The 22,780-nt window shown below is 46.0% G+C and overlaps 1 protein-coding gene across 2 annotated transcripts in view; it reads right to left on the bottom strand.

Moving 5' to 3' along the window:
- Nucleotides 1-18,401, bottom strand: part of CACNA1B (calcium voltage-gated channel subunit alpha1 B) — a 471,028-nt gene extending 452,627 nt beyond the window's left edge. The window contains exons 1-3 of one of the 2 annotated variants that reach the window (XM_084649844.1): nt 17,840-18,401; nt 15,383-15,487; nt 5,981-6,120 (exon numbers count right to left, since the gene is read on the bottom strand). In XM_084649844.1, coding sequence (XP_084505970.1) covers nt 5,981-6,120; nt 15,383-15,487; nt 17,840-18,100 — 506 coding nt within the window. In that variant the 5' untranslated portion in view covers nt 18,101-18,401. Of the gene's footprint in view, nt 1-5,980; nt 6,121-15,382; nt 15,488-17,839 lie in introns of those variants that run through there. The other variant, XM_084649843.1, reaches the window with a different exon arrangement.
- Nucleotides 18,402-22,780: the final 4,379 nt, after the last annotated feature.

Raw genomic sequence — 22,780 nt, 5'->3', positions numbered from 1 at the left:
CTGGTTTCCTTCAACAAATTACCAAGATTAAAGCCTGTTCCTGTGAAAGTATCCATTTCCACTGATGCTTGTGCTCAGCTTTGCCTTCGGCTGAAGACATGAAAAGGGTTAAATACATACCAAGCGCAGGCAAATCTACATTTCCCCTCTTCTGGTCCCTTTGCCCCTAACCCACTTCAGGCCTGAGGTTCATTAGACAAACCCAGGGAGCATATTTTCAAAAGCAGCCTCTGATGTTGCACCAACAGTTTCTTTCAATCTACTTCTTTGTGCAAACACAAACGCCAGTTGCCTGGGGAACTGCAGTCCGACACACAAGTCCAACTTTGTCGCACGCACAGAGACATAGGCGTGGGAAATGGTAGGCACAATTAAAAGAGCCAGGTAGATGCCCCGTTGAAGGCGTGACACCGTGAGCTCTGTGCCAGGGGAATAATCCACAAAAATACACCCTAATAGCAGGACTCTAGGAAAATGTGGGTAAAAGATATGGAAGATGTAAAAGTCTCCTATGTGAATGATGTTTTCCATACATATCTCCATGGCTATGTCTATTACAGACCAAAACTAGAGTAATGAAAACATTAAGGTTGAAAAGTCAAGCACTCCTCATTTAGAAAGCACCAGAATTAACATTGCCAGTGCTCCTTTAATTTGCCCCGTCCCGTATGTATGCCTTCCGATAGTCTTTAGTTACATGACCCCATTCGATTCTTTCCATGGGACGGACCTGCTCTGGGATTCAATCGAGGCTGTGTAGTGAAAAAGGCGGTTGTCTGTGGGACCCTGGCCTCATTTGTTGCAGAAGTTGGAAGGTGAATGAGGCAGAGAACTGCAAGAAGAGAAAAGATGATTTAATGCCTAAGGCAGGTGAATGCTACCATGGAGAACTGAATTCTATCCCTGCTTCTGCCACAGAATTCCTATATGATGCCAGGCAAGTTATTTAAACCAAACTTTTCACAAGCGGTCACTAATTGTGTGTTCCTCATTTTCCAGGTGTTTAACCTATTAATAGGAATTGAGCATCTAAATCTAGCAGGCAGTTTTGAAAATCCCAACCTACACGGATGCATCGAGAAATTCACTTTTCATTCTTTTACCAACCACTTTGCAAGTACTCTTCACCCCCATGTCAAACAAACACTAGCGAAACCAGGGTAAGGTATTTCCCTCTCTGGCTGCATGATCAGAGCTCCACACAATTCATGTACCTTTCTCCTAATAATTGTCAGACTCGGTAACTCTTAAGAGAATTGGGTTTGGGACCCTAAATCAAGCAAGGAAGCTACGTATTTAGCTTCCTCTTGCTTTCTGCTGCTTATTTGATACTTGCTGCTTGCCCTGCACTTAGACAAGAAAGTACAGTGTTCTGGGACTTGATACCACGGAGGTACAGAAGCCACTGCTTTTTGCACCATGCTACAAGAGTCATATATCAAATTGGTGACATAATTAGGACAATCCTGGTAACTAGCCAGATCCACGTCGAGGACAGTCAGGCCGTTACTATGTGCAGAAAGAATTAGCTTCCCAACTACTGTTGGGTTTACTAGAGCGATGCTTCCTTGGAAGCGGAGACTGAAACAGCTCGGCTGGAACATACCGCCCGACATTTGTCAGTCGGTCTTCCCACACTGTGTGAGCGCACCGCTCCTTATGCTGCGTGGAATGCTCAAGCAGACACAATCAAGTTTCCCTCCATTGGCTACACTGTACACGATTATGCAAAATTGCTCTGCTGACATGTTACAGTGAACACAACAATGTTTCCCTTTAGTACGTGCAACTTAAAGTGGGTGAAAGCTCCGATGGGAGTGCACAAGTGTGACTGTATGGCAGGCTACAGCTAGTTGTTAATTGCAAGCAACAGCAACAGGTTCACGCAGCATGTTCCTTCTATAGAGTAGAGGGAGTTTACCACATCTACCTCATTCAGGACCTGTTTCTGAGCTTACTGATGTCAACTGGAATCTTTCCACTTGTCTCTGGATCAGGCCCTAATCCAAAGGAACATTACACCAAGCCTCTGGGAATGACACTGCTGCATCACAGAAGGTGGTTAGCTGGTGGAAGAACTTGTCCCCAAAACATTGGGAATTGCCATACAGGACACATTGCAGGTGTACAGGTGGGTCTAGGGGTGCAGAGGGCCCATTCTCTGGTGCTAATGAATTAACAAGCTCATCTGGTTCTGGTCCCCTTGCTCAAGTGCATTTTGTTTGGGTTTTTTGTTAACAGTTACTACTGGAAAGAAATGTCACTGGAGTTAACACACACCAATAAAAATTATACAAGTCAAATAACAGCAGCTATTAAATACTTGCGGCTCCTTCTAATGTAGCAACAGACATCACAACAATGCAACTTTCCTTGGTACTTGTCTGCAACCGGAGGAGTTTAAAACAAACCAAAAAAAAAAAAATTCCAGGGGAAAGAAAATCTTCTGAAGAGCAGAAATCTATTTGTTTCCCTTGCCTTTATTAAGAGCAAATCAGCAGGCTTTCCTAAAAGTAAATGAGAAAGAGACACCACAGCACTTTTGCGGTAAGACACTGACTGAGTGCTTTCTGGAATGATAAAACAAGCCATTTTAGGCCACAATCTATTAGCCTCCAGTTTAGTTCAATAGGATATTGATCCTGGCTGCAGATACCAGAAATGTGATTTATTTTCTAATTAACAAGTTCTAATGTCTAATTTTGACAGACAAAACGTCTATCATTGCTGGTAGCCAGGAACATCATCAAAAATGTTCCAGGATTTGGGTTCAGGATTTGGGTGGGGGAGAAGAGGCTGAGAAAGGGGTATGGCAGTTTGCAGAATATCTGTTGAGACAGGTGATCAGCTCATGTTAAAATTCACACAAAGGATGTGTTTGATAAAAGCACAGCAAAAACTAGCCCTCTCCCTATGGAAACAGCTAATGAGAGCAAATCTGCTTTTTGCTTTTCTGGGTTTAAGCTGAAAGCTGAAAATGAGATCAGGTTTTCCGGTGTTCATCATTTACCTTTACAAAGAATACAGGATTAACAGAGGCGCTCTGTGTGTGTAATTTTCTGTATCACATCATCTGTTTTCACAATCTCACGAACAGTTGTGCACTTTCCATACAAGAGAAATTAATCCATCTCACAAAGTATCAGTAGCATGGTAAGAAGAAAATAACTTGGCAATGATAAAGTTTGCCATATTAGCATAGCACGAGTAATACGGTAGCACACATTCTATAAATATATGAAATGAGCTGCAGATTTACTACTGTAGGTCATTTTTATTATTTTCTGATGTGTCACTCACACACACACACACACACACACACAGCACGAGCATTTTTAAATAAACTGATCTGCTATCACCTTTCATAGAAAAGAAAAACCCAAGCTGAATTCATGTCACCAACGAGCAAAATCTTCCCTGAAGAAATAAGCACGTTTGTTATTGGTAAACATTCTTCCTCAGTGCCCTTTCTTTAAAGTCCTCTTGCAGGGATGCCATAATGATCTCTCTCTCTAACAAAATAGCTTCGCTTAAAGCTTCCCGTGTATATGGGTTATTGGGAGAAAAATGAGTGAGTAATAAAGATATCTGAGATAGCCAGTGATGCCCAAACAACCCTAAATTCTTGCCTTTTAGTCTAGAAAATGTGTGGCAAGAATGGTAAGCTAAGAATAACCTGTTAATCTAGGAAATTTAGACCAGAGTACAAGAGTCTTCATAGAAAAATTAATTTAATATCCTGTGTGATGTTGCAGATCTTTCAACACCACTTTTGTCCCATAGGTTCCTTCTTTTCATTACTGGTCTTGCAAACTCAGGCCCCAATTCAGCTAGGTATGGACACTACATAACTAATTTAAACTCATGAGCAATCCAATTGATTTCAATGCTTGACGTTAGACACACACTTAAGTACGGTGCCAAAGAATCAGGGCCATAAATTGTAATATTTACAGGTGATATGAATTTCTTCACTGGAGATGGCTGCTATACTTGATGTCACTCAGTTTATACTAAGTCTTCCCTGCACTGCTTGCCTGCTGGGAAGTCCATGTACAAGATAACTTCAATACAACCCAGCTAGTGCCACCACTGGAAACCAGAAGCCTTGACATTAACAGGATTGTACTTCAAAGGATTATACATGTTTGCAGAGGACAACAGGATTCCTTATTACAGCTGTCTAATCAAACTGGTAATCCACAATTATTCTCAGAGATCAAACAGCTCTGCAAATACTTGTAATAGAAATTATAGCAATAATATGCCCGTGTCATGGCTACAGCATTACACATTCATTTATTATCCCATAGGCATGGCACGCACCAGGAGTATTCCTATAGCTAAATCCTGAGCAACTCAGTCACAATCAGGAAGCATTTAACACAGTGTGTTCAGGTCTTTAAAAAAAAGTAAATCAAAAAACCTGCCCGTATAAACCGATATATGGCCCCTATTCAGAAAAGCATCTGGATTCAAGAAAACCCCTGTACTCTTAACTTTAAGCACAAGCATAAGTACTTTTGGAATCAGACTTAAGCATATGCTTAAATGCTTTGTGGAATAAGGGTGAATTTAAACATGTGCTTAAGGGCTTTCCAGAATCGAGGTCTGTTTCTCCTTTCTTTACAAGGGTACAATGAGAAATAGGATGTGAAACATCCTGTCATCATCATCATCAATGACTCTAGCAACTGCATTAATTCAGGTTTCATCCTGGTGCCTCTAACAAATTCCTAGAATATGAGCCAATTCTCCTTTCGGCTTCAGCGAAGATGCTCTTGTTTTACGTCAGCGTCAGGAGAATCAAAGCCTACACATTTATTTTCTTCTTAATGCATAAAAAATTCCCTTCAACATCTTGACAGTCACATCACATGGTACTTTGAATAACAAATAGAATTACAGTCAGAATGTATCTAATGAAAAAAAATTTATATTTTATATATATGTCCATGTGGATGCACTTTCCTAACAGCACTCCATTCCACATCACATGCCAGGATACGGACATCAGCGAATGTATATTCCCCATGAGAATATACTCACGATGCCAGAGAGAGGTAGGTGAAACAAGTAGATATTAACATTAATGGGCTGATTCCACAGTTTTCTATAGGCAAAACTCCCACTGAAATCAATCAGGTGTTTGCATGTATAAAGACTGCATGATCGGGTCCTCAGTTAGGTCTTCAAAACCTTAACAGGTATTTTGGACTTTAAATGTACAGTTCATAAATCATTATGGAGTCACAAGAACTCTTTAAACAAAGTTACTTGTGTAATCACTCACTGGCTAAACACACAATGGCAAAGTACGTAATTGTAAACTGTTATAACATACAGAATAGGGACAACGCACATTCAGCATAGGTGCAACATACCAAGCCCAACAGACGTTTTCCAGCTAGACATGTGCATTCCACATTTCAGGAAGCACAAACAGAATTTTTAACTGTACAGCTTTTGAGAACACTCAGCCTCTTTCTGATATTCCTTTTAAAGTCACGTTTTTGTAATGGGTCAGCTTCATCTCTGATGAAACTCCATTAAGTCTGATGGAGTTGCAGCTGTTTCAACAAAGACAAACTTTCACCCATCACCTTTGTCAGTGTTTCCTTTTGAAATTATTCCACCATTTCAGAGGAGTGTTTATTGTAACTAGAGTTTGAGTGCCTATTGGCAATTGAGTGCCTATTGGCAATGGAAGAATGCATCTCTCAGAGCATCCAGGCAAGGTATGACAGTATGGATTCTAACAAGTCTTCAAAACCTCTTTTTAGTTCCGTTCAAACAATACTTCAAAACCAACTCATTCAGCACAACAGCTATTATTTAAAGACAGTAAGTTCAGCAATGCACAACTTTACTGCAGTACATATTTCAATTCTTCATGGATCCAAAGTTAAAAAAAACACAACATGAAACAAAGCAACCTTAATCCCTTAGCAAACTTAAACCAATAGTAACAGTCACCTACCCTGTGAGGACAACGACAAAATCCATCACGTTCCAGCCATTTCGGAGATAAGAGCCTTTGTGAAAAGCAAACCCCAGAGCGATGATTTTTATACCAGCTTCAAAACAAAATATTCCAATAAAGTACGGCTCAGTATCATCCTGAAAGGAAGGGGAGGAAAAATTAGAGGTGTCAAAGAGAGAGACATTTCTGTGTTTGCCTCAACTTTTGTACAACTAAAAATAAATATATTCAGTGTTCAAGTTTCTTGCTTAAGTGGAAACCCATATATATTTATGTTACCAGACCTAAGGGCATATAAGTAAAAAAACTGTTACACGAATATTTTTTTACATTCAAAACTAAGTTGTGATTCAACATGTTTGCGAGTCTCATTTTCTTTTGCCATGAATATCTGAGCATTCAAGCTTCAGAGGCCCCAGTAGTCATGAAAAGGGAATTTTAAGATCAAATATTCACCAAAAGCAAAGTTTCAAATTTGAGGTTTAGTTGTACACTGCAAAGTTCTTCCCATGTTGGTGACTTACAAACACCATGCAGCCAGGGACCAGAAACAAAAGCACCTGACACATAGGCCATCAGACCAGCGTGGACTGCAAATATTGGAAACATGCTATTTGCAAATGATCTGCAAACTGAAAATTAGTTGTTGGGGAAATAAGTTGAATCTTGGAATGATTTGAGAATGTTTGACCTGATTGTGGACAAATTCATTTTAATAAATGTAAGGCAAAATTCAACCAAGATTACTCTTTGTGAATGAACTGTTTAGCTTCATTTGATTTTTAAAAGCCTTCCCACTTCTTGTACAGTAATCCACCCCTCCCCCATCCTCCTCCAAAATCATTTCTTCCGTCAATTCTTCTTTCAGTAACTTTCGCCTCCATGGTGTCTCCACAGCTTCCCTTATCTGAATTGTTATCCCACATTTATTTTTGTTTAACTTAGTACTTGATCACAATTCAGGCAAAATTCCCATTCACTTCCCTTGGAGTTTTGCCCAATTAAGGATAATGGGACTGGGTTCTTTGGCCTCACAACCCTGCAATGAGCTTTCCTGGTCTCATGTGGAGTTCACTGCACGATCAGAACTTTATACTGTCGGTTCATTGGGAGTAGGGGCCATGTTTTGTTCAGCACCATAGACATTTGTGGCACTATAATATTAGTTAATTTTTACTTTAAATCATCTAAGTATCAGAAAATTGGTGCCAAAGAGGAGTGGCTGTGGCTGGCATTAACGTATAAGCTGGAGGTAACAAAGGCAAAGACATTAGGTACAATTTTCTAAAGCACCTAAGGATATGTCTAAACTGCAGAGAAAATCCCCCACAGAAGCAAGTTTCAGAGCCTGAATCTACAGGCTCGGGATCATAGTACGGCACTAAAATCAGCCATGTAGACCTTCCTGCTCAGGCTGTGAAGCCTGGCAAGGAGGCTGGTCTCAAAGGAAAGCTCCACCCAAAGTGAGAACATCTACACTGCTATTTTAGCCCGGTAGCATGAGCCCCCTGAGCCCAAATCTGTAGAGCCGGGCTCTGAAACTTGCTGCTGTAAGGTGGTGGCTGTTTTTTCCAACATACACACCATAAGTGACTTAGCAGCCCATGTCCCATTTTCAAAAAAGGGCCGATAGTTGGAAGCCTAAGACCCATGGCCTCTGAGGGGCTCGCTTCATCCCTGGTGTATTGCCATTTAAATCAAAACAATTCCAGTGGGGAATTGTCCAGTATTTTTGGACAGGAGCAGCAGCAGGTTTGACTATCCCAGGTTAAGAGGTAAGGAAGTGAGTTTGACACCAAGAATTTGTTTTGCCAGCATAAAACCCTCTTATTCAGCTCTCAAACCCAGCACATGTGCACATGCTCAGACTTTCCATACGGGGTATACAATAAACGGCCCAACTCTCACCAGTGCAGGAAGCAGGGAGCCACCCTCCACCCACAAACAGTGAGCCACCCTCCACCCACAAACACACGCACGCTGCAAAAGCAAAAGCAGCATGAACACCCATCCATATTCACACCAAGGATTATTCACTGAGGAAATCTGCAAGTAATTAGAAAGAATGACAACATCTGAAAAAAAAAAACTCAGCAATCCACAGTTTCCCACCCACTCTATAAAGGAACAATTGTCAGAGGTATGTGTGTGCAGTTCCTATTGTCAAGGGCAGAGAGGGGTCAAACATTTCAAAATTTCAAACTCCCGCTCCCCCCACCCCAAAAAAATCTCACGTTTGTAGCGACAAAGTTTCTTCATTTTTCAGCCAACTAACAAGGCACTTATCCCTCTGCTCCCAAACTTCTAGGGTAGAGTTTTGTAACACATCAAAGGGAACTAGAGGCTCAAACCCTATTAAAATTAACAGGAATTAAGCATCCAAATCCCCTAGATCAACTTGAAGGCATGATATTTGGGCTTTTTACTTGGCCTTCTTTCCTCCCTTAACTGCTTTCATAGCTTGAGAAAGGGCAGACTGGATGGAGGGTGTATCCCCCACCCCTCTCTCCCCCAGAGTCTTTACCCTCTTCCATCCCTCAGTATCCACCCCCCAAAAATCTATCCCTTCTCTAGGGCAGGAAGCCTGTAGCTGGCTTCCTGTCACTCACACGGTTTTTCCTTCTTTGATTTAAGTTGATGATTCCTAACTTTTTTTATACCAGGACCTCCGCTGAAGCTCCCAGACCCCTCTCCTAGTTAGCAACAAGGGAAAGGTGAGGTGGCCACCACCTGACTTTGATTTATGATGGCTACTGCTTGCAGGTCACACATCCAGATGGAGATCCTAGGATTTGGGGGGGAGGGGGGGAAGGAAAGAGACCCTTTCTTCTTGCTGCTTCTCTACAGCAGGAGCTGCATTTGTTTGGAGAAAAGAATCCAACACGAGGGACAACTCACATAGGCTCCAATTCAGCAGCATGTCTAATAAACCAGACCCCAAAAGAGAGATGTTGGTTGAACCATGGAGAAGGGGGGTGCACAGCCATCTTGGAGCCAAGAAGGGGAAACCAAGGCACAGCGGCTGCCTCAAGTTTCCTTTCTCAGCTCCCCACTGAGCACACAAACCCCACATGATCAGAGACCATTCCTTTTTCAGGGTCTGGTTTCCTAGACCCACACAATAAGTAGAAGCATTGCTCCCCCCACAGAGTAGGGGCTCACAAAGAGTCAGTCCCCTCTAGGCTTAGCCCACCCTCAGTCGCAGGACCCTCAACAACCCAATAGACAAACAGTTCCCTGCCTCCCCCACCCCCCTACCAGCAGGGTCCACCCCCTGAAGGCTTTCTAACCCATCAACCATTCTGGAGAGCCCTACCCTCAGGCTCCTCTAGTACCTGGCTTCTCCCCCCAGGCCATCTGCACAGCTCATGGAGACAGCCCTTCCCCTACTCTGAGACTCTCCTCTCCGTTTCAGGCAGCAGAAAGCCTTATATCTGGGGTCCTGTAGGTCACATGCTTATTCTGAGCCATGTGGCTTGCGACCCCCGGCACCCAGTTTTAAAAGGACATCGCCCATAAGACACACTATGGTGCCTACATGCACCCAAGGCCCAGTACTCTACTAGAGGGCCTTATAGGGTAAGTCCCTCCCAAAGCTAAGGGGAAGGGGAAGGAAGTCCTTGGCAGCTCCAAGGGGGCTGGGGGGAAAAGAGGGTCCGAGATGGGCTCATGTCTTTGCTGAAAAGAAAAAAACAAACACACACTGCTGGGGTGGGTGCTGCGAGGGGAGGTCTCTTCTGATGTGGGGGGCCTCTCTTCTTCAGACCCCCTTTCACCAACTGCCATGGTTTCAGCCCAATGAGGCATGTCTCTTCCCTCTGGCTGACAACTCAGCAATGTTGCTGTCAGTCAGGGAGATGCCTTCCGATCACCATCTGTCCCAGTGGTGCCCAAACTGTGGGGTATTCCCTGCTAGGGGGGCATGTAGGAATGTGCAGTGGATCCCAGTAGGGCCTGGGCCAGCCCCCATGGGGGGGCAGAGAGGGAGCACCACCCAGCCCCACTCTGCTCCAGCCCCACCCCAGCCATGGCCCTGGCTCCCAGCCGCGGCTCTGCTCCCAGCCCTGGCCCCAGCTCCCTGCCCCAACCACAGCCCGTCTATGGCTCTGCTTCTGGCCCCATCCCTGCCTCCAGCTTCAGCCCCCGATCATGACCCATCTGCGCTCCGCTACTGGCCCTGGCCCCAGTCTCAGGCCCCAGCTATGGCCTGGCATGTGGCTCGGCTCCCAGCCCCAGCCTCGGCCGCTGGCCATGGCTCCAATCCTGGCCCCAGACCCACCCCTGGCTGCGGACACAGCCTCAGCCCGTGGCTCCCAGCCCAGCCACGACTCCGGCCCCAGCCTCCGCCCCCCCTTACCTCTGTCCGCATTCCCCACCCCCCACCGCTGCTCCGGGGGGTGTGGAGAGGGGTAAAGGGGGGGCATGACATGAAAAGTTTGGGTAACTGATGTAGCCCCATTCAGCCTTTCCCTGGAGGGTGGGGGGAAATCCACAACCCTGGTGGGACGTTGGGGTGGCATTTTATGTGCTCAGAGGGGACCCTTGACAACATTCCCTACCAGGGCAGAATTCTGGTGGAGAAGTTGGCCACAAGCTGTGCCAGCAGGCTGCTTAGTGTGGACGCAGCCGGGCTGGGCCAGAAACACAGATTAATAAATAAGTTTCAGATCGGAAACACGCTCTGATTCTGGAAAGTTATTGCAATTCCCGGTTCATTTCCTAATGTTGTTCCTTGGGCTCTGGGTGACAAATCAAATAGGTTTGGGTGTGCTGGTAAATAGAGGCTTTGTACAAACAGAGGTTAATCTGAGCAGCTTGCGTATGACTGCACTGAATGCCTGTGGCTGGGATAAAGAATGAAATCCATTAGCCAAGTTAAAAAGTCTGTCATGTTGAATAACAGAGCAGGCAGCTTTACCCCACCTTCACATCAAAAACATCCCAAAAACCCAAGTGTGCGAGTCGTCCAGAGCATCGCCAGGTAGAAACCTCCTGTGTCTTACAATCAAGCATGGACATTATGTACACTGAGGTCCATATGCCCCACGGCCTCTTTGAGCAAAGCAGGGAGCAAAGCAGTGTGTTATAGCCAGAGGAGGCTGGAGAGGCCACGTAAAGGGAAAGCGTGATCAGAAGGAATCAAACCATGGCATCACATAACTGCCACCAGCCACAAACTGCATGCAGCCGCCATGAAAGAGGAATAAAGGAAGATCCTTTATGTCTAGGCAAGTCTAGCCCAGAAAACTAGCCTTCGATATGCTGAAACATTGCAGACATTAAAGCCGACTGGGGGGGCATTAGCTCCTCCCACAGGCCATGTGGAAACCCAGCTGAAGGGTCACCTGGACGCAGGTGAAGGGAATCGGGCAGCCAGTGATAGCACAGCAGTAGAGCTGTTTAGTGGACTGCCATGGCCGATGGAACTGCCGAGCCCTATGAAAGCAGGGGAACAACTGGAGCTGGACGGAAAACTTTACACCAACAAAATTTGAACAAAACTAAATGAAACTTTGTGGAAATTTTTGCAGTTCTTCCCTTCCCCCGCCCCCTTTCTGACACACTCTAGAAACTACCACATGTATGGTCCAAGGGTCCATAAGGCTCGGGTTCAAATACTCGGGTAGGAGTATTTCCCTGGCCAGTCCTCTATCCCTTCTGCAGTGCTGCTTGATTCCCATTCCCAAGGCGTGAGCTGATCATTGTTTCAGCTAACAGCTCCCATTCCACCGTACTCATGGTCGTGGTTTAATAAACGTGCAAGAGGGGAAGATGTGGCTCTAAATCCTTACACCAAAAGGGCCAGCTCTTAGTCCCACCGAAGTCAATGGTAAAACTGCCATAGGTTTCAATGGGATTGGGATTTGGCCCCAGGTATCAAAAATGAGAGGGCAATTCTTCCCACTATGTGTTTTATTGTGCAATCTAACATTAGTTTTTTAGCATTTTCAAAGAAACAGCTTATGCTCTGCAGGAGAAACAGGAAGCACCTTCAAGATGCCTCACAACTAGAGCTGGCTGGGAAATTTTCACCCTAAAATGCCATTTCTTCCAAACTGAAACTGTTCACAAAACGGCTTCAGGGTCAAGGAAACACCCAGTTTGAAATAGTTTTGGTAAAAAGATTCTCAAACTGGGAAGCTTCAGTTTTTTCAGTCAAAAGGACTTTTCATTTCAAAATGTTAGTACATTTTCACTAAAGAAAAAAAAGTAAAAGAAGGGGAAAAGGTTGAAATGAAAATGAAACACTTCAGAATTATTGAAATAAAATATTTTTTATTGACCTGAACAAAAAAAAATAAAAACAAAACAAAGAAAGATTTGCAGTCCAAGTTGGGACGGGGAAAACGTGTTGAAAATTGTTGTGGAAGAGAAATACCATTTCCTGCCCAGCCCCGGCTGTGACCCACGGCAGAAAAATTGGAACACCAACAAAAAACTATTTCTCATTAGCAATCCTTATTTTTTGCAATACACTTTGAGGATGAAAGAAATAATCTAACTTCAAAACATTATCAACATGATTCTACGGTAAGGCCTTTAGAATGGAAATTAATTGGCAACCTTAACTATGGCTATCAAAACACTCTAATTAAAATGGCCCCATGACATGTCTATACTGCACACTATGGGTATGCCTACACAGGGATAAAAACCATGGGCTTGGAAACACCAAATCCACAGACACAGGCTGAGTATGCAGTGTAAACATACCTATAAAGGCTGCCTGAGGATAGGTTTACATTGCGCTAAAAGACCTGCGGCTCAGAGTCTCAGAGCCTGGGTCAGCTGACTTAGTTTTGCAGGGCTTGGGCTGTGGGGCTATAAAATTGCAGTGTAGATGTTCAGGTTCATCTGAAGACCCTCCCCTTTACAAAGCCTTAAAGGCCAAGCTCCAGCCCAAGCCCGAACCTCTACAATGCAATTTTATAGTCCCACAGCCCAAGCCCCATGAGCCTGTCAGCTACCTAAGCCAGCCACTGCCATGCTGCAGGTCTTTTATCACAGCGTACACTCACCCTTTGAGACATTGCTGTCCACTATCAGTGGGCCAAAAACCTACGGATCAACTCGTACTCCATCAGTCAGTAAGAGCTGGCAGTGCTGTAGAGACTATGCACTTAACTCATAGGAACTGGGTGAGTTTTATGCCACACACTGGTGAACTTCTGGTTCACTAATGAGTAACACTGACAGCAACTGACAAGCATCCCAGCAGGACACCACCCACAATAGGAACCTTGAGGAAAGGTGTTAAAATGATGGGGGGGGGGAAGACCAATAAAATGCTCCTCTCCGCTTCAGACATGGCATAGAACCCTATCTTCTCTACCCCATCCCGCACCCCCAATCCCTTACCTCTAGAGAAATGTAGGGATATAAAAGAAGATTTGCTAATTGTGCCCCTTGTTGCTTGGAATAATCCATCACTTAAGAGTTACTGGGTGAGTGTAGGCTAGGAAATCATTTTGCCCCTTTGCTGGTTCATATTTTTAGGAACTCCAAGGGAAAATCCAGCATTTACCAAGTCCTTAATCTTTACACTGAAGCCAGATGGGTCCCAGCCAGTGCCTTCATCACAAAACCATCCTTCCCCAATTCATAAATCCCAAGACTGAGAACAAAAAGAAAAGGAGTACTTGTGGCACCTTAGAGACTAACCAATTTATTTGAGCATAAGCTTTCATGAGTTACAGCTCACTTCATCGGATGACAATACCCTATCATAGAATGGTGAAAACGTTGGACATGTATGCATGAGTTCCTCTTTTTTTCCTTCGCTCTTTTCAACTCAATAGCTGGGGAAATCAATACAGATACAATTAAGGAAATTCATAGGTTTGTGGAGTGCCTAGCACAATGGGATCCTGGTCCATGAATAGGGCTGCTAAGCACTCTGATAATACAAATAAATAACAGACACTAGCAGGTCAACTTGCACAAGAAAAGGTGGGTCCAGTAAATGACCCTGGATACATTTCCAGTCCTATCACCTATGACTGTATTCCTTTTACTAAAGAATTATTCAGCTCATCAACACTGCTCAGGGCAATGTGCTATTCTAGAGATCAGGTACTGCAAAGCCTAGGAAACTAACAACCATAGATCAGAATCTCCTTAATTTCCTAGCTTTTGGCTTTAAGCCTAATATTACTTTAATTTGCATCATTTCATTTATACATGTAAAACACAGATGGATTCAGATTTAGTCCCACACCGAACAAGCACCAATATCCATTCATTCCAGCTTGGAAGTCACTCCAGTTTGCATAGAGTAAGAAAAAATGAAACCAAACATTGCCCATTTTGTCATCGGGTGATAAGAAATGAAAGGATCATTTTGAAGCTATTCTTATTTTCCATTTAAAATAAAGTAATTGACTCATTACCATAAAGCCTGCTGGTAAATTACTTTTCCTTGTAAGCTGGTTTCTTTTTGGCAAGATAGTAAATTTTTCTAAATCCAAAGAGTTTAGCATTGAGAGGTCCCTCACAACGTATCTTCAGTAGGACGATATCTGAAGAGTAAAGAAAACCCTCTGTATTCTATACAGAATACTGGGGGAAATGACCCAAGAGGGTCATTCATTTCTACATATAGTACTGAAGCCTTTGGAATTCTCTTCCCACCTTGGTCCGTAACAGCCTGAGTTTGTTGGTCTTCAGGGGTCCAACTTTTCTCCCTTGACTTTAAGATGGTCAGGGCTGACTAGTAGTGGTGTGCAACTCTGGTGGGGGTCATATAGAGAACGTCATTTATTTTTGTTATATTCATGGTGTGGCTGGGTTATTTGTTCTGGCCTGTTTATTTATACATGTACAGTAAAAGCTTTATCTGGCATGTTGGTGGAATGGGAGGTGCCGGTAAGTCAAAAATTCTGGTTAACTAAGAGGGAGGGAGTTTGAGTGTGGGAGGGGGCTCGGGGCAGCGGGATGGGTTTTGGGGTGCTGGATCTGGCTGGTGCTCACCTCAGGCAGCTCCCCACAAGCAGCGACATGTCCCTGCTGCTGCTAGGCGGAAGCATGGCCAGGCAGCTCTGCGTACTGCCTCCACCTGCAGGTGCCACCCCCGCTGCTCCCATTGGCTGCAGTTCCTCAGGGCAGGGCAGAGGCAGTGCACGGAGTCCTTGTGGCCATTCCTCTGCCTAGGAGCAGCATTCCTCTGCCTAGGAGTCATACGGAGCCTGCTGGCCCCGCACCAACTGGACTTTTAATGGATATCAGAAATGCCGGCTTCTAGAGCTTTCCAGTTGGTAAAGTGATGGATAACACAGCTTTTACTGTATCTTTAAAAGATTGCTAAGGGAATCCAGCACTGGGTGGGTAGGTTCTCCTATCACAGAATAGTAAAAAAAAATAAAAAAATAGTAAAAACCTAAATAAATAAATGCAACTCACCAATCTCTCTGACATGGGTGTCTTGTCATCCTCTGGTAGATGCTGCTCCAAAGCCAAAACAATGCAATTGGCTATGATTGTAGCTAAAATCATGTATTCAAATGGAGTAGGGCCAATAGTTAAAGAAGAAACTAGCTGACACAAGGAGAATTTCAGCAAGAAGAATAATCCCATGTATTCTTATTACACGTTTATAGAGGTTGATCATCCAAGTGGCATTGGTCTCTCCTGGAAACCCTTAACCAGGCTTTCTCTGAATCATACCTCAGTCCCTTCTAGGGGTGGCTTGTGAGGTTTTTAAGAAATCAATTCCCTTCTTTGGGAACCAGTGATTTAGATTTGGTCACACAAAATCCCTCTATAAATTCTGGGTTTCTCGTCTTCTCCTTTTTCCAAAAGCAAACAGGAAGTTTTGATTTTAAAAAAAGACTGACATTTTAAAGTGCCCCCCCACAGACAGTAAAAATGTCCTCCACTGAAATACGGGTTAGTAATTCTCTGGAATTTAAATCTAAGCATGTTATGTAGATAAGTAAGTGTCAGGTTAGGGAACTTAGATTTCAAGCCTTCTGTCTAGCTCTGAAATATGAATTACTGATGGATGGCCATGCCAGATCAAAGTGTAGAGAAAGATACAGTGCCTGGTAGGTGTAGATGGCTGCTGAAGGGAAACCAGCTTCACAGGATAGTAAAGCCAGCTGGGAATACTGTACCTCTGCCTTTCTCTCTCTCTTTCTTTTCCGACTTGCACATGAGCAAACCCTTGCCTGGCTCCAGCACTGAGGAGTAGCTCAGAGCGGTGAGTGACACTTCCAGCACCGCGGAGAGCTCCCCTGGGCAAGGACAGTGCCTGGTCTCCCCCACCACAAGCCAGTCCTTCCATGGAGCAGGTTACTGGCTTCACCCCAGAGAGCATCCTCGGCAAGTACCATACATTTAACTCGCCTCTGGACTGAGCTGGACCTTCCCCAAGGAAAGTGGGGTTTGCGGACATTTTGTAGCTCTGCTTTTTCCTGCTGACTCGGGGGTTTCTATAGTTTGTACATTTCCTTTCCTTCGTGGTAAAGGAGAAGGAGGGGGAGGTGGGGAGACTGCCCCTAGACTGGCAGAAAAGCTGCCCCTGGGGCTTTGGCTGCTTGTTTATTCCAGGCTGGATTGCAGCCGCCATCCCTGTGTTTGCGGACAGTAACGGAGAGATCACCGTGGGGAAAGGATAGTCACCAAACCAGTGCATTTCACTCCCACCAGCCACCCTCGGCGTTCAAGCTGGGGAGGTTTGAATGGGAGCTGGGCTCCTGGCAAGTGCAAGGGTTGCTAGGAGGCAGGGAGGAGGCCTTGCTGCTGCTAGCCAAGGATTAATAGGGGTGTGATTTCAGATGAAATGAAAACAACAGGCTCCCCTGAGATCCCCCAGTGCAATGCATTCCTGCTGGTGCACATTATCCACTGCACACATGCACCCTGGCAACCTAAACCTCAAAGGAAGAGTCTGGCTCCCTTTGCCAAGGATTCAGCCTCCCACCGCACGCATCGCAACAGAAGCAGAGTCCCCCCTTCCCAGCGAAGTCTCTGCAGATCACTTGGTCAGGGAGCTGGTTCTGGGATGAAAAGCATCTGCCCCTTTCGCAGTACAGCCACGGACCGCCTCTTCGTGTCCTGTCTCACTCTGCCACTCAGCATTTAAAAAACAAACCAAGCCAAAACCCAGCCCTTGGCTCTCCTGATTCCGGGTGTTTCTGGTACCCTATTCAAAGTGAGAGGGCTAACATCAGTTCCCACTGAAACAGCCTGGGCAAGGTGGGGTGCTAAAAACCAGGCTGCAACAATTGTGTATTGGCGAGATGTCAGTAAGGAGACCTTGATTATTGCTGTCCCTAGCACTAGCTTAAATGCCAAGGTGTCACCATTTTACCTCACATTGGCCCTCCTGCAGGGGGGGGGAAATATTAAAATAAGAACCATAATTTACCCTCAGATGTCCTCCAGATCCCTTTGCACTGCTCTGAATAGCAGGAAATGTGACTGTATGTGCACGTATGATACACACACACAGAGAGAAAAATACACGTATTTCACACCCATATATTATATTCAACCCCCACCCCTTATATTATAAACAAGTTCTGTACTAGATCCACACACCTATGTCATCCCCAGACACACACATCTAGGTTGGGCACACACTCAGCACAGTTATGTTATACCCAGATCACACACACACACACACACCCCTCTATGTTATACCCAGATCACACACACACACACACCCCTCTATGTTATACCCAGATCACACACACACACACACCCCTCTATGTTATACCCAGACACAAGCACTCCCCGATCTATTTTATACCCAGACACACCAACACACCCCAAGCTTTTATTACCCCCAGACTCACCCAGCCCGGTTTGATCCCTGCCCCCCCCTTTCCGCACACACCCCTCCCCGAAAGGATATGGCCATTCGGTTATTCTCTTGGCGTATTTTCGTATAACGTTATCCTCGCTGAAGATGAAGAGGGATCTGTTGACGGTGAAACAGTTCTGTTTGACGGGGATGGGGTTGTAGAGAGCCATAGTCCTGGCTCTCTGGGCCATCGACTGCTTGTACATCCTTTGGCCGGGTGGGGGGCCACCTTGCCGGCTGCTCCCTCTTCCAGCCCCGGCCGGACCTCCGCCTCCATAGCGGGTGGGCAGATCATCTCCGAACCGAGCCATTCTCGCAACGCACAGAGCCGGGCGCTACAATCCACACTGGCAGCCGAGGCAGGGGGAAGACGCATCCCAGCACCCAGGACTCTCCTTCCTGGGGCCTCGCTGCTGGGAGGGCAGGAAGGGGGGTGCGCCTCGGCTCCTCCGGCGGCAGCTGGGGAGAGGGAGCAGCAGAGGGATCGGTAGGAACCGGCCGGTCAGACCAGCCACGCTGCGCTCCCGACCCGGCGGAAGGGAGTGGAGAGGGCTGCGCTCAACTTCCCATCCAGGTGCCTTCCCTCCAGCCCAAACTCATGCTTCTCCCAATCCAGGCGGCTCCCCCGGGGGAGGGCGATGGCTCTCCGGGCTGGGGGGGGGGGGGCAGGAATCCGAGCTCTCTTCCTCCTTCCCCTTCCTCTGGCCTTCTCTCTCCCCTTCCTCCCCGGGCGGCTGGGGCTTCCCTCTCCTCCGGCGGTGGCCAGGGCAGGCAGCCAGAGCGCGGCGCAGGAGAGACCCCCTGAGTCACCGGCCGCTCGAATGGAAACGTTCAGAGTAACCGGTTTGTGGAACCTCAGCCCCCTATAAGAGCCCGGCCCGGTGACTCCCCTCAGCCAATCAGCTGCGGCAGCTCCACCCAGGCCAACACAACCCCTGGAGGGAGAGAGAACCAAGATTTTCTTTCCCCAGCTTCGTTGCCAAGCCCTGGCAGACTCCTGAATGCATAGCAAGGGGGTGGGGAGATCCATTCGCTCCCCCACCCCATAACACACCCCCCCCGCCCATCCGCACCCCAGTGATCTGGGGGGGGGGTGCAAAGTGGGGTGGGGGACTTGGATCCATGCCATAGAGATGCCCCAATACATGGGCTGCGGGGGGGGGGCGATGGGGACGGTGCTGGGGCTGAAGCGGGGCTACCTAGAAGTGGGTTGTTTTTTTGTTTTGAGGGGGGGAGAGAACTGAGAAGAAGGTGGCCCCACGCGCGTGCGCGCCCCCGCCAGCTGTGCGCTGTCCAGCTGCTGGAAGACTCGCCCGGAGCGGGCCGGGGGAGCCGCCCCGCCCGGTCCATACGCGCCGGGCTTTGCCGCGGGCCTCAGCGGGAGGAGTCCTGCCGGCCTCGGCCCGTGCCCGCCCGGCCCCCAGGACGCGCTGCAAACGTCCCGAGCCCAGCCGGGCTGAGGGGGCGCAGGGCCGGCCACACAGGGCCAACGCCAGGTTGGAGAAATCGGAGTCACCGAAGCCACGGGCTGGCCTGATCCTGTTGGACTAGTAACGCGCCTGAGGGAAGCCCCGGAACCCCCCGGCCCGCGCCCCCCGGGACGGCATGAACACAGCCCCCCACCGGGGAGCTGCTCCTGGGCGGATTGGTTCTGGCGGAGTCACTGCGGAGCGGGGGGGCTCTTCGACCCTCTGGAGCCCAGGGCCGGGGCCCTACCCTGGATTTGCCCCCAGAAACCCTCACTGACTTCTAGGGGGAGTTCGGCTTAACCCCGAGGGCATGATACGGTCCCTGGTTTTTCTAACTGGTTTGTGGTTAAGAATAAAGAGTGGCTCGGGAGCGGTAGCGGGGATGCGTTGTGTGTGTGTGTGTGTACACGTCTCTCTGTACCTGGGCATTAACAGCCCCCTCCCTGAACCTGTACAACTGTTCCATTATGGAGAACTTGCTCTCCTTCCCCTTGGTGTGAACACTGGCTACCTTTAACCCTGTATTTACCAATGAAATCCTTTAATCCTGTTTATTTCAACTCCCTCTTTTATTCCCTTTCAGTGTAGGTCATGAAGTTAACTTCTCCTTATTCTTGCAGCTTTTTGCATCAAATGCTGCTGCATTAGGCAGCTGGGGTGGATTCCCTTCTTCTACATCTAGACTAAGCCTGGTATAACAACTAGTAACTCTAAAAATGTACCCTCCGGAGAAGTCAGTCAAGGCATTTTCACTTCTCCCCCAAAAGGAAATCCTGGACTCATTTCATGCCTAGCAGCTAATGTATTTTTGCCTTCGTCATCCAAGCTGTCTCAGTTCAAAACCAACCCACCATTTAGGCAAGGCTGCAATACTTACATCTGCTGGGGACAGAAGTGTATTCCTAAATAGGGTCAGCTGCTGTCTGCTAACATGTGACTTTAAAGAAGAAACTGGCTTCTTCCACAGGGTTTTGAAATTAGATGGGCTTTCTTGTATACCTGTGTGGAAGCCTGCGTAATCATTACAGGCAATATATTGTTTTAGAGCCAGGGTGAAAGAGTAGGACATTTAAATCAAGGGAACACAGAAACAAATAAAAATGGAGGAATGATATCACCGCCTGCCTCGGTGATAAGGCAAACATGGTACCATCCTGACACATCCACATCATCCTGGTTTCTAAGGTCTGTTGGGAAAATGCTGATAAAGGAGCTTCCAGTGTAGAGAGCCGTAGAGATACAATTGATGAATTGGCAGCCTGCTGGTAGAGGAGATATAGAAATGGTTTCCCAACACCCACAGTCCAGGCCAGGGATTTTCAAAAGTGTCCAGTGCACTGGGTGCATGTTCAGTGCTGGGCTCTTTGGAAAATCTTGTCCTCATTGTGCATGTGGAAGCCTTAAGAAAATATGGTCCTATGTTCTATCCACTCAGTCTCCCAGTAGCCCCAACTGTGGGTACCCGCCCCTTAAAAAAATCTGACCCCAATCTCTTTTGAAATCACAGTTGAACCTGTGGATAACTGCAGGGTAATGTTCCTTGACAAAATAGCCTCCGGTCATATGTCCTTATGGGCTTGATATTTGCAAGATCCTCAGAGAGGAAAACAATCTTGGGAGTCATCCCAGACAGCCTGAAAATATAAATAAATGAATAAGACTTATATAGATTTTACATCTTCAAAACGCAAGACCTCACCTTATTGCTTGGCTGGCAGGGAATTGTTATCCCCATTGTACAGCTGGAAAAGTCAGGGCTCAGGGCGGTTTTGGGTTGAGCTGGTGGGGAAATTATTTTTCTCCCTGTAGAAATTTTTTTTTCATTTTTATTAAATGTTTTCCACAAAAAAAATCATTTGAATTTAAAAACCAAAACACTCCAAAGTGGATTTATTATTAATTTTTATTATTATGGTACCTGCAAATTTCTGGTTTTGGTTGCTAAAAGCCTGAGATTTTTTGTTGTTTTCATTTTTTCAATGAAAACCCATTTATTACTGGCACAGACATTTTTTATGGACAATTTCATTTCCAACACCCCCCCCCCATTTTTTGGATGGAAAAATCTTTCTATAGAAAATATTTCAACCAGCTTTGGGTATGTGGGGCTTTCTAGAAGTGCTCATCACCTCCAGCTCCTGATGCCTTCCCCAGGAGTGGTGGATGCTCAGCATCTCTAAAGAACCGTGCCTGAAGGGTCATATCCACAATGGTAATGCAAATCAACTCAGAGCCAGAATTAGAGCTCTATCCCCCAATTCTGTGTGGATCCATTAGACCATGTGGCCTCTCTCCATGAGATAGTCAGCTGTGGAGCTGCAGTTAATAATACATTAAACAGGATGCTTGGGTACATTCATAATGACTAGAAAATAATGCAAACGTTGTAATGACATTAAACTAGTACCCAGATATTATATCGTACTTTTCATAAGTAGATCTCATAGCACTTTGCAAAGTAGGTCAATATTATCTCCATTTAACAGATGGGGAAATTGAGGTACAGAGAAGGTCAGAACTTACCCCGGGTCATTCAGGAGGCCCATAGTAAATCTGGGAATAAAACCTTGGACTCAGACCTCCCAGTCGAAGTGTGCTAGCTATGAGTCCACACTACCACCTCCGCTCTGCCCTTCTCTGTAGCTGCATGATCTGTTTTGTTATACCTCTGGAAAGATCAAGCTGAGATTCTAAAGATCCAAAAGGCCAGTGAAGCTGTCTGGAGACATAGAGGGACTTAAGTATAAGAGACAGATTGCAAAAGCTAGGATTATTTAGCCTTGAAAAGGGAAACAAGGAGATTTATCTTGGGTACATAAGATTATGAAAAGAACAGTAAAAAAATATTCTTACATTTTACCTGACCAAGGGGTCACTCAAGGAAATTAATGGACAGAAAATTTCAAACCAATAAGGAAATATTTAAAACACTGTGGCATCTACAACTGCAAGTGGACAAAGCATTAAATAGTTTTGTTCTAAAAATGGACTGGCTCATTTTATGAATAACATTTTACAGTTACCAGTGTGAAGATGATGGTGCTTCTCATGCTTTTATGGCACCAACCTATTGTCTCTGCCACCAGAGAGGAATTACTCTTTCTGCCCTTCCCCCATCCTCCATCTGGAGCAACATTGCACCATCAGTGAGGGGGTTCGTCTTCCTCTGAAGTACCAAGCATTGGCTAGTGCCTGAGGCTGGACAGTGGGCTTGGTAGAGCAATATTTTGATCCAGAATAGCAAAGCCTACATTCTGATAGCAAGCTAAAGAGAATGATACAAAGTTACAGCCATTTGGATATAAAGGGGCTGCTGTCCCCTATTTAGTGGGATGGGATTCTTATGGGACACACTGGACACTATTCACCATGACAACAGAACATGTGGAAATTCCTAAGTTTAGGCCCCAACTCTAGGGCTTTTTGGTTCAACCATGTGGAAGCACCATAGGTCACCTGCAGCTTGATATGCCCCAGATGCCTGAGCTTGGTCTTCTGTCTGGAAGCAAAGGGGCTGGGAAA

This window comes from Lepidochelys olivacea (assembly GCF_965140295.1).
Source record: "Lepidochelys olivacea isolate rLepOli2 genome assembly, chromosome: 16".
NCBI classification, from domain to species: Eukaryota; Metazoa; Chordata; order Testudines; family Cheloniidae; genus Lepidochelys; species Lepidochelys olivacea.
Note: the sequence above shows the minus strand (reverse complement) of the source record. Positions and strands in the feature narration are given on the sequence as shown.